General features: G+C 40.3%; 1 protein-coding gene across 5 annotated transcripts in view; it reads left to right on the plus strand.

Annotated features, from left to right (window-relative positions):
• The window catches only part of DBN1 (drebrin 1), a 57,022-nt gene extending 44,062 nt beyond the window's left edge, over positions 1 to 12,960 (plus strand). For 2 of the 5 annotated variants that reach the window (XM_072146014.1, XM_072146012.1), the window contains exons 6-14: positions 874 to 951; positions 1,703 to 1,854; positions 3,170 to 3,250; positions 3,577 to 3,640; positions 3,715 to 3,798; positions 4,755 to 4,860; positions 5,561 to 6,198; positions 8,874 to 8,976; positions 11,996 to 12,960. In XM_072146014.1, the coding sequence (XP_072002115.1) occupies positions 874 to 951; positions 1,703 to 1,854; positions 3,170 to 3,250; positions 3,577 to 3,640; positions 3,715 to 3,798; positions 4,755 to 4,860; positions 5,561 to 6,198; positions 8,874 to 8,976; positions 11,996 to 12,084 (1,395 nt within the window). In that variant the 3' untranslated portion in view covers positions 12,085 to 12,960. The remainder of the gene's footprint in view (positions 1 to 873; positions 952 to 1,702; positions 1,855 to 3,169; positions 3,251 to 3,576; positions 3,641 to 3,714; positions 3,799 to 4,754; positions 4,861 to 5,560; positions 6,199 to 8,873; positions 8,977 to 11,995) is intronic. The other 3 variants (XM_072146011.1, XM_072146015.1, XM_072146016.1) reach the window with 3 other exon arrangements.
• Positions 12,961 to 16,112: the final 3,152 nt, after the last annotated feature.

Genomic DNA, 16,112 nt, shown 5'->3' on the forward strand with positions numbered 1-16,112 from the left:
TATACTTGCCATGAGATGACTCATTTGACTAATCTCCAGTGTTCCTGGTGCCTGCGCAGATCTTTACTTAAAGAAAATGTACCATCAAAAATTAGCATGGGTAAACCATGGACACTTACACATAGATTCAGACATGATGAATGTGGAAATCTTCTTCTATATGTTATCCTAAGGCCGCCGCCTTTCTAAAATGAACTTTTAAAATTATGCTGTTGAGTCTGAGGGGCTCTGGCACGTTTTTCCAGATCCCCCTCAGTGAGGTCTTCCCACTGGCTCGTACAATGAGCAGAGAAGGTCTCCCCTCCCCTGCACCTCCTGCTGCTGCTAGATTACACAGCCAGAGGTGGGGGGAGAGCAGGGGGAGGGAGAAACAAAAGACATCACTGAGGGGCTCTGGAAACACCCACCAGAGCCCCTTGGCTCATTAGCATAATTTGAGAAGTTTATTTTAGAAGAAAGGAGATCATGGATAACAAATCTAAAAATATTTCCTCCAGTGCCTAGATCTATCAGTAATTGTCCCTGTTCTATCATGGTGGATTTTGATGGTAGATTTACTTTCAAGCTTGAGAAAATACACCTTTGCATCACTGAGCATTATCTTGCTTCAATAAAGATCTGCACAGTAGCCATGAAAGTAAACATTATTTTATTCTAATGCAGCCCCATTCGGAGTTACTATTTGGCTATCGAGTACATTAAGTGATTTGTTCTATATCGTTCTATGGTTAAGTACTCTATAAGCCATTGAAAAGTTTCCTGGAACTGTTTTCTACATTGTGATGACTTGATATCTGATTGTATCCTCTCCATACAATTTATTTTATGCAAAAAAAAATCAATGTGGATTTTTTTTTTTTTTCTCCTTTACAGGGAACAACTTACCAGAAGACAGACGCAGCAGTGGAGATGAAACGTCTTAACAGGGAACAATTCTGGGAGCAAGCAAAAGTAAAAAAAAAAATGTTACTTTTAATGTTCTATAAATGCCCTCATTTACTGCTATCATAATGTGGTCACAGTTAATCATTTTTATTTATAATTATTTAAGGGTTGTTTTTTTTTTTTTTTGTTTTTTTATTTCTTCATTGTGTATAGTTTTTTAGAGTATTAGTAAAACAGGTTGTAAAGTTCCTCCTTGTAAATCGCACAACTAAACCCAACTAAACCCAACTAAAGTCCATAGTATTGCTTACAAGGGAGGACATTTAACCAGCCTTAACTTTCCATAAATCACTTGACTAAACTTGTAACTAATTTATTTATCACTATACCTGTGTAACAGCTTGTAGTGCAAGGCTGTAAGCAAACAGCACTAACAGTTTGTGTTATATGTGGACAATGACCACAAATCCTATAAGAGTAGTCAGATCTATTTGATGTTTTCAGGATGGCACAGCATGTATATAGACGCACAATATACATGCTGTAGACAGATATAGGTTCACCTAAATGCTCAAAATTTAATTATGAAGCAAATTTTAAATAAATAAAGCACATACTCCTAAAAATGGTAAAAAATAATCTACATGATAGAGCATCATGTCCTCTATGGCTCTTACACAGCTCCTGTTTCTAAAGGTTGGCTCTCAAGAACATCTATAAAAACTTTTATCATTATTTAAATAAGTATTTCTGTAGATAATTTGCAAAGAAACTTGGTTGCATTTAGCACTGACTAACTGCTGATATTTTTTGTCAGAGAGAAGAGGAGGAAAGGAAGCAAGAAGAAAGACAGAAGGCTCTCGAGGAAAGATTGCGCTTTGAGCAGGAACGCATGGAACAAGAACGGAAAGAACAAGAAGAACGAGAAAAACGTTACCAGGAAAGAGAGCAGCAAATAGAGGAACACAGGTACTAGTTGTGTTCTGGACAGGACTTTTACTAACTTGATGTAGTGAGGTAGTTTAGTCTTCAATAGTCTCTTTAAATGGTTGTCCAAGAGTAAGAAATTGGGAGTTGGCTCGAGTATTGGGCTGGTTAAACAAAGGAATAAATTTGTACTTGCCTAGTCCGGCGGAAATTCAGAGCTTTCGTGCCCCTGTAAACAAATGGTGATACAGCATAGAGGGACTATGGCGCGGGACACAGAGTGCGAAACAAGGCAAGCACAAGTTTATTTTTTTTGTGTAGCCCTCCAACCTTACCAGCCAACTTGCAAATTGTTCCTAACTCTGACAGGGAATATATAATTAGAAAAGTATATATTAAATAATTTATTTTCTTCTTCCTTGATTCTTCTTGCTTGTTCTCCCTTCCTCTTTATCTCCCTTTTTTCTTATTATTTTCTGCCTTTTTATTCTTTTCTTCTTCTTCTTTTCTATCCTTTTTTCTGTTTCCTTTATCTATCTTTTCTTTTGTTTCCTTTCTTTTCATTCTTACTCTATTTTCCCTTAATTATTCTCTTCTTTCTTTATCTTTCTTCTTGATTCACTTTCTACTGTTTATTTTTATCTTCCTCTTCTTCTCAGTCAATTGACTCTCGCGCGCAGCTGCCATGAACAGAAACTTGCTCTTTTGTCTATAAAGATACAACAGGGTGTGGTCACTTTGGGTGGCATTTATCAGAAGTGTCTTAGGGCAGAACTGTTCTAGTTGCTCAGATTTAATTTTCCCACAGAAGTGCATGACATGAAAGCCAGGCTCTGATTGGTTGCCATGAGCACCTAGAACAGTTTTGTTCTCAGATACTTCTGATAAATCTTCCCCAATGACTGGGTGTTAATTTACTTTAACAGGAAATACATGAAGGATGTTTCTCAAATTTGGCCTTTCTAGTGGGGAACAATGGGGGGAATTTATCAAGACTGGGCACATCCTTCATCAGTCTTAATATTCCCTCCCTGCCGGCGTATGATTTTTTATATATACTAAGAGGTCCTATGGTGTAAAATTCCGCTATAAACTGTGCCAGGATTCTGGTGTAGGCTACAGTAAATTTCACTGTCTGTTGCCCTCTATGTCCCACTTCGCACAATTCTTCACTGTGTGACAACAATTTTGACTTTTTCATGCTTTGTACACTTGTATACAAGCCATGATAAATGCCTCCCAAATCTTCAGTCAACTTAAAGGGGTTATCCTGGGAAAATGAAAGTTTTCAGCTGGCAGGGCTATCTATAACCTAAAATATCAGCTATACTCACCTTTACTTGCTGCTCTGTTACAGAGCGGCAGCTTCGGTTCTCCTCAACAGCCCATGTGGCCAACCCTGCGGGATGACGTCATCAACTCACGCTTCAGCCAATCAGTAAGTCCTATGATGGACTAAAGGGTCACTGTCGTCTTTCTTTAACAGCACCATGCACCAATGAGAACCAGAGCCTTCACTCTGTTAAAGAGTGACATGGAAATGGAAATATAGCTGTTTTACTATGTTATGACTATTCCTGCCACCTGCATTTCTTTTTGTTTTTTCTATCTTCCTGGTTCACCCCTTTAAATCTCTGACACTTTCCCTTTACTATATTTAACTTGAAAGGTTCTATCTTACTGGCCTTTATTTCCGCGTGAAATGTAAATGTGCACAAATACAATCTCTGTCGTTTACACATCTGTTCTCTGTTTCAATTGCAGGAGGAAACTGCAATTGGAAGAGGCAGAAGAAGCGAAGAAACGATTACAAAGCAATTCCATATTTGTGAGTTGATCTCAAGCATTAAGACCTTTTCTATCCCCTATATGTAGCCAGCAGTGCTTTATTATTGTTAATAGAACTGTCTGTTTATACCCTGCCAGATGGACCAGAGAGAGGACGATGAGGCAGCAGAAAACAAGAGGACAGAAAGTGAAGTGGAAGTAAGTAGTACAGAGAAGTCAATGCTTTCCATGCCACCTTCCTTAGCTCTCTGGAAGCGGTGTCACTTGGAAACCTACAGTGTGACTTCAGCATCTCCATTTTTATTATAAATTCTTTATTTAACCAAGGAACAAAAACATGTTTGGTGGGATGCAACCCCAAAATACAAGCACTGACACATGAGAAGTTGAACATGCCATGACCCACCAAATACCTTCTTGTAATACTTTCAAGGGGAAACCAAAAGAGCAAGTAAAAGAAGGAGAGAAAAGGGAAAATAACTTTTTTTTAAAACAAATATTGGGAAGGGAATTGGGTGGTCAAGAAAAGTTCTGTACAGGCAGTTGCCAGGTTGCGTACACGATAGGTTCTTGAAGGAAATCTTACCACATGGATGCAGTGCTTCTAAACATGCACCTCCTGAAACCAGATCTGTTCTTCTTTCTGCTTCTGATAGCTTTCATGTTTAAGGAATACATCTTTTAAAATTATGGAAATGAGTCTCCGGGGCTCCTGTCTAAATCAAAGGAGCCCCTTCTGGCTCTGCCATGTGCTAATTATTCACACCTCAATTAGTTTTTTTCTGCCCTTCTCCTCCCTCCGAATGGAAATGCCAAATGGAGGCGTGAATAATTAGCAGACAGTGGATCCAGACTGAGCCCCTGAGGCTCATTTGCATGATTTTAAAAGAATTCCAAATTGCCTTCATATCTCAAGTGGGATCATCTGTTTTATAGAAGATAATTGATGACCTTTATTTAAATTAGTGGAGACTTTGTGGAGGGCTGTATTTTAAGTTCTCGTTCATATCCATCCAATGTTAGCTTCTTGAGTTATTGTTTATCATTTGCTTTGTGAAAATTCGGATAAATGGTGCATCAATGGAAAAGTTTTGTACACAATGAATAAGCTCTATACACAAACCATTTGTTCTCCCCTACCCCTCTCTCTACAGGAGGCTGCTGCCATTATTGCCCAGCGTACAGAAAACCCCAGGGAATTTTTCAAGCAACAGGAGAAAGCTTCAGATGTCAATGTTTCTTTGCTAACCCCTCGGACTGGTATGTCTATGCCTATAACCGCTGTGTGTAGAGCGAAATTGGGGATTTTTAATGTTGGCCAGTAGAGTGATAACCCTATAGTTGGTCCCACACATTTCGACTCATCATGTCATCATCCGGAATAAGCAGCTGTTATGGATTATAATACATTTTCTCCCAGGATTTATAAAACAAGGGATAGGTTACAAAATAAGACCCTTATTACAAACGGTATTTGGAATTGAACAATGTCAATATTTCCTCCAAAAGATAAATGTCCCTGCTTTACTTTTGACACATGGGGTATGTGGTTACCCCTCAACCCCAAAAAAAACAAAACAAAAAAAAAGGTAGAAATTGTAATGTTATTTGTGTTGTTCATTATGTGAAGAAACACTGTTCATGCCAAGCCTGGAGTAATGATGCACAAAACAATTTCCCATTGGGATTAATAAAGTTTTATTCTATTCTATACCAACTGTTTTTCAAGAGGTTTTCACCCCCTCCCCATTTACATTTCTCTTTTACAGTGTATGGCTTTATTCAGAATTCTAGATCTAAACGTTTTCAAAGTTTTCTTCCCAATAGACCTTCCAATTGGAAGTATTTGTTGTGTTCTGCTTGTCTATTACATCATTGTGTGCATGCAATAATTTTTTAAAATCTTATTGTCTTTTTGTTTACTTGTATTGATGTTTTTGTTTCTTTTACCTTCTTGCAGCAGCAAGAAGTTCCTCAGAAGCAGGACCACCCCGTACTCCTGAGAAGGAACGTCGTAGTAGCTTAGGTGAAGAGTGGAACAAAGCCCTTAGTTCTGAGCAGACTGTCCAGGATGGGGCATGGGAGCCACAAGGGCTCACAGAAGATGTTTTTATGGAGACTAAAGATGAAGATGCTGGATTCCCAGCTGCTCCTCAATTGGCGGGAAGTGAAGAAGCTGTTATGGAGCTGGGAGAGGTCGACTTACTGTCAGATGCTCGCCCTCCTCCAACACAAGAAGCTCCTAGTCTTCTTGATCTGTGGCAGAATGATGAGCCTCAGGAATCAACCTGGACAGATGGCAGTTTGATGACATCTCATGAGGACATCAAAACAGAGCAAAAAACCCTTGGGGAATCTGAGGAGTGCCCTCCTGTCCCTGAGGACAACCTTCTGAACTTTGAGGAGCTACCACAACCACCCCCAACCTTCTGTGACATGGAGGCAGAGGAGGATCCCCAGAGTATCATTCACATTGAGGGTCCTCATCAGATGACATTGAGCTATCAGCATGCTCTGCAGGAAGCTTCTTGCCATCAGCCGGAGCTTACAGACTCTCTTCTCACAAACGGCGAGACATCTCAAAGAGAAGTAACTCAGGTGTGCTACAAGTTATTAGACCTCTATGCTACAATGTGTTTTTACAATGGATGTACCCCACAAGTAGTGCAAGGCCTGGCGGTTTTCCCTGTTGATAACCATAGTGCAATTGTTATTTCTCATTTAGTTAGGCAAGTAATGGCTTTATTGCCATGTTAACAGAAATGTTTGTCTATGTTATCAATCATGGAAAAGCATGATATTTTTTATGGCCTGAAACCCCCACTTATATGTTTTTATCCCCTACCCTATGTGCATACTGTATGTTTTACATGGGGAATTGGCCGCTGTCTGACTACAGCCTTTCTTCTCCGAAAACAAAAGGATTGAGCATTTAACCTCTGCATTACTAAACCTTCCTTCCTGTGACATTCTGTGTTGGGGGAGAGTTAGAGGCTCCCTTATATCCAAAGTACATCCATTTTACATCATAAGGTAACATGAGTACATACTGCATATAGCAGACATACAGGGAAGGTGGAATGATAAGCCCAATGACTGTTAGTCTCTGTTTTCTGAGATAAGGTATACCATGACAACTGGAGTAAGATCAAGACGACATTCTGTTAATTCATTTGGTATATTTCTTCTTGTGGTACTTTTTTGCCATATGTAGTGTAGCTATCAATAATTTTTAGATACATTGTGTGTACCAGGTGTAATGTGACTGTGCAGTCACTTCACTGCAGTGGTTAAAAATGTAAGCTTCTAAAATTCTGTTTTCTTCTAAAATCAAGTTTGAGATATATTCTGAGAAAAAGAGAACACGTGATGCAGGATTTATACAGCTGGCAAAAAGTAAATGCAACTTGGAGGCTGCCCCACTCATGTTCTCTCTCCCAAGATTGTGTGTGTGTGTGTGTGTGTGTACTGCTCTTTTGGCATTGGAGTGCTGGCCAATTTTCTGATCAGCATCTATTAAGTTCAACAACCAAAATAGGGTTACATAGGCAACCATCCAACACCCAATAACTATTTTACATGGGTCCTATTTTGGTTTCTTGACTTAGAGGTATTCTCATCAGGGCACTGACATTTTAATTAAATTCGCCTGCCTACATACATTTTTATTTAATAGGATTTTATTAAAAGAAATGTACCTGTGTGAGGATAATTTCCCGAAAAAATATTGTTGTCCTTGGATACAGCCACTGCTGCTGAATCAAATAGATTTTGTCTATGAAATGGCCATCCTGTGGTCATACCCAAGGTCAACTATCTCGTATGTAAGAGATAGTGTGGCTACATTTATGGGAAATTATCTACACAGTGGTAATTTTTTTTTTTTTTTTTAAGTAACACCCAATTGAAGAAATGTGTATATATGTGTGTATATGTATATGAAATAAATATATATTACGAAAAAAGGCAGCACTCCAAAATATATGTGAAAAAACAGGTACTTGTTTATTCCAACATGTGCCAAACGGCTACGTTTCAGCTTTTATGGCCTGGAGCCTTCCAACATATTTTGGAGTGCTGTGTTTTTTCGTATTTTATATCTTGGAAGGGTCAATGGTCCAAATCCAAGCCATTTTCTCATATACAGGCGGTCCCCTACTTAAGAACACCTGACTTACATACGACCCCTAATTACAAACGGACCTCTGGATGGTGGCAATTTACTGTGCTTTATCCTTAGGCTACAATAAACATCTATAACAGATATCACAGGTGTCTACAATGAAGCTTTATTGTTACCGTAATCCTGGTTCTAATGACAATCCAACATTTTTAAAATCCAATTGCCACAGAGACCAAAAAAAAAATTGGCTGGGGGTTACAAGTATACAGTTCCGACTTACATACAAATTCAACTTAAGAACAAACCTACAGATCCTATCTTGTATGTAACCTGGGGACTGCCTGTATAGCAGTAAGAGTGCTGCTACTGATATGTATTTATATGTATATATATGTATGTATGTATATGTGTATTGTATTTATACCCATCTCTCTATATCGGGTGAATTTAATTGAATGTCAATGCCTAGATGAGCATACCCCTTCAAGCTCATGAACCAAAATAGGATCCATGCAATGTAGTTGTTGGGTGGTTGTCTCTGTAACTCATCACCCATCATGCATTTGTGTCTACATATATAGCTATACATATAACATAACTATTCGCAATAGATAATGGCCACAAGATGTCTAACCCCCCTTCTTGCAAAATGTAGAAAACTTTACCATAGACCTCAATGAACATCTCTACGTAAAGGTTTCCTAAACCATAGACAGATAAACCATAATGTGTATGATCTGCTGTAAGATTTCCTTAGACATAAGATTGTTCTCTAATGCTTCCATGTTTTCCTTAAGTATCTGCTGGCAATCTTGCGCTTGTGGGTAGCGTTACTTGCTGTTCACAGATCTATATGAGTCATTATACTCCTCTGTGCATCAGTTATCGCTGTCCTGTTACCATTCAGATCAAATATCCAAAAAACAACCGTTTTCATGAAAGATTGTCAGTACATATTCTATGATGTAGTAGCTGTCTCACAGATGTGGGGGATTATTCTGAACATTTGTTGGAGGCCTGGGCCATGTGTAGATAGTAGTGAGCAGGTAGTGGCGATCTGATCATTCCGGGCCCTCACATGCAATGTCACGGATGGCTGTTTTCTCTTCTATCCACATAGTTGCCTAACATCCACTTATTGTCTTTCCAGGCAAGTGAAGGTTACTTTAGCCAATCACAAGATGAAGATTTTGCTCAGAACGATGACATGTCGGCTAAAGCGCCACCACCAGTGTTTTACAACAAACCACCAGGTAATAAATCATTTTGTCACCGGAGGTCATGATGTTTATGTTTCCAAAGGCAAATTCTCAGCAATGTGAACTATATGACAAAACCAGAGACCGATCCTATACATTATATATTTACTTCTGGAGAGAAGGCAATGTTAAGTCCACAAAGACGTTCTTCTAGATGAAGGAATAAATACTTTGTAAACCTACAGTTTAACATGGGAGGATTCTGAGTTGTCATATTTGGGGTATGAAAGAATCTTTTAATCTTTTAATTCTATTGGCCAATTGGCATCAGCCTAATAAGGTTTTTTTTCCCTTGTCAGGAGTTCATAGACTTCTATCTTTTTCAGACTTATTATCTGTGATACTATAAATGTCCTGGTGTGTTGTAGTGGTGTCATTTAATGGACATCTACCACCAGCATCAAAGATTGTAAGCCAAGCACACTGACATCCTGGTGTGTGCCACCTCTCGCAGGTTCTGCTCTTCTTTTAGCTTCTTATTCCCTGGTTTTTACAAAAAAAAAGCCTTTTAAAATTATGCAAATGTCTCTAAGCCCCAAAGGTGTTGCTGGAGCCCCACAGGTTCATTTGCATATTTTAAAGCCTTTTTTCCCTTAAAAACAAGGGCATAAGAAGCTTAAAGAAGAGCAGACACGCCAGTATGTCAGTGTGCTCAGTTTACAATCCTTGATCCTGGTGGTAGATGTCCTTTAAAGATGTTGGCCCACTGAGCAAAATATTTATTGACCACCCCCCCTCTCCCCAAACTATAATGTAATGCTTATATTACTGGTCTCTACCTTCTATATGGGCCCCCAATGCTCTTGGCACTTGAGTGATTTCACCCCCTTATGTGCCCGATATGCTCTAATTCAAGCTAATTGTAAAAGAGCACAAAAGCAATATAAAGTGCCTTCAGTGTATCACTGGGAGGCCCTGCGTGCCATCTTTTCCCATAGCTTATTCGAGTAGACTGTACTGAAGGATCCGAATTGATATTAGACTTTCACATAATGGAACGGCAGCTAGCATACGGCCATCATAGAAGTGCATTGCGCAGTATGGTGAGCACGATGTGTGTCACGGTACCGTGCTTAAACTGGACATAAAATATAGAGCATACTCTATCTATTACCGAAAATACGGCACGCCACCCTATGGAAAGGGGGTAGGCGAGGTGTGTACACTTCTCCACTGTCTCTAGCTCAGCCTTTGTGTGTGAAAGGGGCCTTATATTGTGTGAGTAGACAGCAGTATTGGAGCACCCTAGCTTATACAAGCAGACTAGACCGCTCTACTGCAGGACCCTAACCTACACTGCATGAGTAGATTGCTGCATTAGAGGACCCCAGCTTATATGAGTAGACCTTGTTGGTGGTAGTGGAGGACCATAGGACTGGGTTTCTATGACTAATGTTATTAGTTTATACTTGGATATTTGGTATTGTTATAGTACACAGGACCTTATGTAAATATTCATGAATATAACCTAAGGTCCTGAAAGTTAAAATGTTCATGGACAGTTAGAAAGTGCATGTACATTTGAATGACCTTGTGTGTTTTAGCTACATAACTACCACATATGGAAACTGAGGTCTGCATTTGACGGGCTTTGTATACAACTGACCCATATTTATGTAATTTTCCTTAAATGTTGGGTGTATTGGCTGCTGCACAGTTCATGAATGTGGTTAATGACCTCTCCCTGTCTGTCTGATGACTCTGTACAATTCCTGCACACCCCTCGTTACCACTATTATTTTTACCTGTTCATGTCCTGGTGCCTGAATGTCCTGTTAAATTTTTAGCAGTTCTGTTCTGCTCTCCTTTGAATAACAATATCTTTGGAATTGCTTTACATTTCATAACAATTTTCACATGCAATTTTTCATGACTTGTGAGACCTGATCAATCAATCATAACTTCTAAACCCTGGCACCTAGAAACACAATTAAAGAGGAGACTCTTCCCTTTAATATCATATGACGATTGTGTCATACAGGTAAAACAGAACTGGGGATATCCACTGTTAAAGATACAGTCGGGAATTGAGATCTGTAATTAAAAATCACTGCCGCGTCCTAGTGATGCGCCCCAGGCTAGAAGAGTAGAAGAAGCAGTATAGGTGAGTATAGATAATTTTATTTTTTTCTCGGGCTGATAGGGCCTGGGTAAGGGGGAGTTAGTGGATACTGTGAGTCCCTCGGCCCCCCTTTTGATGGGAAAACAGGGGGGAGGACCCTTGATCACAATCCCACTAGACCCCCCCATGATGGCGGCCCTGCTCCCGGCAGTGGGATGCTTATGCTCCCTGTTCTGCTTTTCAAAGTGGCAGAACAGGGAGTGTATTTATTCCTGCACTGCCAACACCCGAGGGGGTGACCAGATGATCATTGGTGCTCCCTGGGAAGTGAGCCCTGAACTAGAGAGCCACGGCCCTCCCAACACAGCGCGCAAATACATTACTCCTGTTCTGCACTTGTTCCATGCGCTGCGCCAGGTGACCACTGTTCAAAGCCACCTATTCTTCCCCATGTGCTGGAGTAAGAATAATCCGTGCAGCACATGGGGCGAATGCTGTTACATTGCATTCTGACAGCCACAGGCCCCCCTTACCCTGCTACCACAATTGTTACAACCCTTTATTTTTTAGCAGTTCTGACGTCTGAAACCTGAGCTGGTGAGTGGAGTACTGACTCTCCCTATGACCCCCTCCCCTCTGCATTCAACTTCAATGTAATGTGACTGCTCTGTTTCTGTCTTGTTGCTATCAAGATGGAATTCAGGGAAATATTCAGAATGACAAGCAGATAAGGAATTAAAGTGGCAATGACAGTGGAGAAAGAAGCACATTTCTTTGCTCATATGTATTACCAAAATTATTGTGTTCTCGTTCACTATTTATGCAGGTTTTTTAGTTTTTAAAATGCAGTAGTTTTGTTCAAATCAATTATTATAACTGGTTAATTCTGCTAATCTCCTGTATTATAACCTGTGATCACCAAAGTAAGTTTAGTCCTGTTCTGTATTTCAGAGATTGACATTACATGTTGGGATTCTGACCCGGTCATGGAAGAAGAGGAAGAAGATGAAGAGGGAGGTGGCTTTGGTGAAAGTGCTTAGAAATTGCTCCTCCATTTACAATACACGTGACTAAAATATGTGACACAGCCGTTTAACAGCAAAGTATTGTAGTTATGGCTGAGGCTTCTGCCCCTGCTGGAGCCATGCTAGTAAGACCCTGCCTGCTTCCCCCCTCTCTTTGCCACCATACGTGATTTTGGGGGGTAGGAGCCAGGTTGTCATGTACTTCTCCACCTTTCAGTTATACTTTTCTATATATTCTAATAAGCCAGTCATAGCCTTACTGGCGCCTCTCTGCTTTATTTGACACGATTATGGGGATTGCTATTGACCCCTCTTGGTTGAGCAGAACGTGTGCATCACATCCAGGAGCAGCAGCCAAGCACCTGGTTCCCTCAGTGTTATTAGCTGGATTTTTTTTTAAAAATTTTAATTTTGACCAGCCTGTGCCGACTGCCTTTTGCATTCGGATTGAAGGATGCAGAGAGGATTTCTTGTTGTAGTTTTATCTTTGTAACTTGTTCCTGCAGCTTTTTTGAGGAAACAAAATAGAAACTTATGGCAATAATTAACCCTTAATACTCCTGCACATCCCCACAGGGCAGGGGAGCATATTTTCCACTGTAGCATCCCCCCTCCCCTCTTCATATTATTCATTTGCTCTGTGCTCCTATTTATTCCCTGGATGCGGGGGTGCCATGCCTTGTTCTTGGATCATAAGCTCCTGCTGGTAGGTTAGGGAAGATGGAGGGTAGTTGTGCACACAGATATTTTTTTCTGTTGACCACCTCTTGCGCCTTCTCATTTCATGACCTACGGCAAAGCTTCATTTTCTTTTTCATGTTTAGTAATGTTCTGAAAGCACAACACTGTACAGACTGTGCTCGTGTGTTAATAAAGGAGTCTGGATCCAAACATGGACTGCTGTGGTTATTCTGTGTAGTCGATTCAGACTCATTCCTCAACTTGATCATCATTTTCGGCTATGTTGCAATCGAACACTGTTGTGACTTGTTTTTCATTGGTTTCACACAATAAATTCAAACACTTCTATTTCTATTGTTGTTTTTCCCAAAATCCTACAACCATATGTTTGTTTTAAATCTTTTGTGGCATAAGTCGCCTGTACAAAATGTAAAAAAAAAAAAAAAACAAAAACAGAAAACTTCACAAAAACACTGGGATTGAATTTCATTGTGTACAACATTGACAGTCTTTATGGTCTTAAAAACATGGCAGTATGCTGGTGCACTTAAACTGCTGCTTACTGTATTCCTCCATGTAAATAATGATTTCTACCAAATTCTTATATTTTATTCGGCCTTTCAAATCCAAGAGGATGATGTCCATATTGTGCGTCTCACCTTTTTCTTTTTTGTCTTCTGAAGCTACTTGTAACAAATCTTCCTATGCAGCAGATGTGTGGGTGGAGTCTAACCTTCAATGGTGGAGGCAATTGCATGCTGCCTACAGTTCCCATGATGTCTTATGTTCGCTCATGAAGGAGCTTTGCAGCAAATCCAATGAAGTTTTAAATAATACAAAACTGTATGTAAAGACTATGCAAAGCTCAGTGTATCTATAGAGTGACAAGCCTTTCAGCTTTCTTTATATGCAGGGGCATGGAACAAGTAGTAGAAACCAGCATTGATATGTTTACATTAAAGGTATAGCCTGTATTGACTAAGATGGGGCTTCACTCGAGTGCATAAGATACTTAGAAAGCTAGAGGAACAGGGAGAGAGAAAAGATATGCAAGGAGGAGGGGCAGATGGGGAACAGGGGATACCCCCTGCTACTCATTATTTTCAGAACACCACTGCATCTACAGAGCTTCAGACACACAAGGTTCTATGCAAATGAGCCTCAGATGCTCTACTGAGCGCCTCTTGGCTCCCCCCATAAGTAATTTATGCATGCCCCTTGACAAACTCGCTTCGCCTACCCTGTGCTAAGAGTTGCTATGCGTGATCATAGCATTACCTCTATACACTCTGCTATTCTCACGCTATACGCGATCATAGCAGAGGAACAGCTGGTGGACATCACTGGCTCTCTTAGAACCGTGAAAGCGGAGGGGGTTCTTGGTGGAGCCAAGAGGTGCTCAGTAGAGCACCTCAGGCTCATTTGCATAGTTTATCAAAAATTTTGAAGTTAAAGCATATGCTACCAGGTAATCTCATGGTAGATCTCCTTTAAGATTTGTCAATGTGTTACAATTGTGCAAATTGTAGCCCAAAGAAAGCCAACTAATAAGGTGCTGCTTAACTTGTATATAGGTTCTTTAGGTTTGTTCTTAAGTTGAACTCGGACATAAGTCGGAACTGCTTTATTTTTAATAATGAGTCCAGACCAAAATGTTCTTGTCCAGGTGACAATTTTTTTGCTGTGATGGGACCAAGGATTATCAATAAAGTTTGATTACAGACACCTTACAGCTGATCATTGCAGCCTGGGACTATAGTAACATCCAGAGAGCTTCATCAGTCTTCACAGTGGGAAGAGAGGTCCGTCTGTAACTAGGGGTCATCTGTAAGTTGAATGTCCTTAAGTCGAGGGACCGCCTGTACAGCATACATGGCAGACTAAATATTTAGCAGGTGTATCATCTAGCAGCAGCCATTGTGATAAATCTGTTGCATTTTTTTGCTCTTGGGAAAACTCCCCCAAAATAGCTTCCAACTAATGGTACTAGTACCGGTAACTTCAAGATTGATTTAAACTGACAAGATACAGATTGGACTCGATTCACTATCAATTTATTTACATTAAGTGCCTTGTTTCATCAGATTTATTATTTAACAGCAGGCATTTTGATAAATCTGCAGCATTGGACTATCTATTCTTACTGGGTACCGTTTAGAAGTGGCCGATCTGAAGGGAGAAGTATGTTTTTCTTATATAGTTCTTTTATATCCAGTTATGTTATCCAGAGACTACCCTGCTACAAAAAGCCTGAATGGGATTTGGTTTTATCTGTACATGGAGGAGTGGTGGTTTTTCATGTATAAAAATAAATTCCAGCTCTTCTGTAATTCCATATACTATTTATGGAAAACAAAGCTTTTAAAGAAAAACCCTTCTCTATAGACACCACAACATTAACAGGCATCTTGCTGAGTGGAATGGAATAGCTGCAGCCTCTCATAGAAGGCAATGAGCAGCAACTCCTTGTGGTGGCTCCAACATGAAGGAAGACTGTTATAGATATATGTAAAATGACAACCCTATTCCACATGAATTGGGGTAACCTGAGAGAAAAGATTGTCTTGGGTTTCATGTACACGGCCAGGTGGAGGAGCATGGGGGTGCTCACCTCTTCCCCTTTCCATAGAAAGCCGAGCAGCTGCCCGGCCACGTCACGGTGCTATGAGACATAGGGGGAAATTTAACAATGTGTCTCAGGTTCCGCCAGTCTCTAGCTGGAAAACACTAGTCTTTGCTGCACCAGATTTATCACTGTGTTGATGAATCCTGGTGCAGGATAAGACTGTCGGTTCCTACTTTAGACCTACTGTTAGTTGGTCTAAACTGTGCGCCAGAATTTTGGGCACACGGATGATTTTTCTTAAGGCATGCCCCTTTCTCGCGAGACCACGTCCATTTTCCTGAAGGCCACGCCCCTTATTCAGACAAGTCGGGAAGCTGCCACAAAATGATCTAACTGTCTTGATAACTGTGGTGCAAGGCATTTTAGACCATGTTTTAGGTGCAAAACCCCCAGAATTGTGGTGCAAGTGCGTTAATACATCCCCCCATAGTGTGCTTACTGAAACGTGATAGACCTGTATGGGGGCTGTGATCTGGTCTCCATACAGTCATGTTCCTGAGTCCTTAGCCAAAGCACACTGGTATTAAAAATGCATTCTAAATTTCTTTGTCTGTTTTTTGAGTGCCTGCACATAATGTATACCTCCTCTATGCATAGTGCGTGTTACATCTCGTGTATGGTGGCACTTAATACTGCGGAGGTTTCAGGAGCAGGGAGCTGTAAGTACATAGATGAGCCTGGTGTGAGGTCTTTATTGGTCATGGCTCAGATGGCTACCTGGTTGATCCTGCCAGTA

The sequence above is a fragment of the Engystomops pustulosus genome, chromosome 4, assembly GCF_040894005.1.
Source record: "Engystomops pustulosus chromosome 4, aEngPut4.maternal, whole genome shotgun sequence".
Classification (NCBI taxonomy): Eukaryota; Metazoa; Chordata; class Amphibia; order Anura; family Leptodactylidae; genus Engystomops; species Engystomops pustulosus.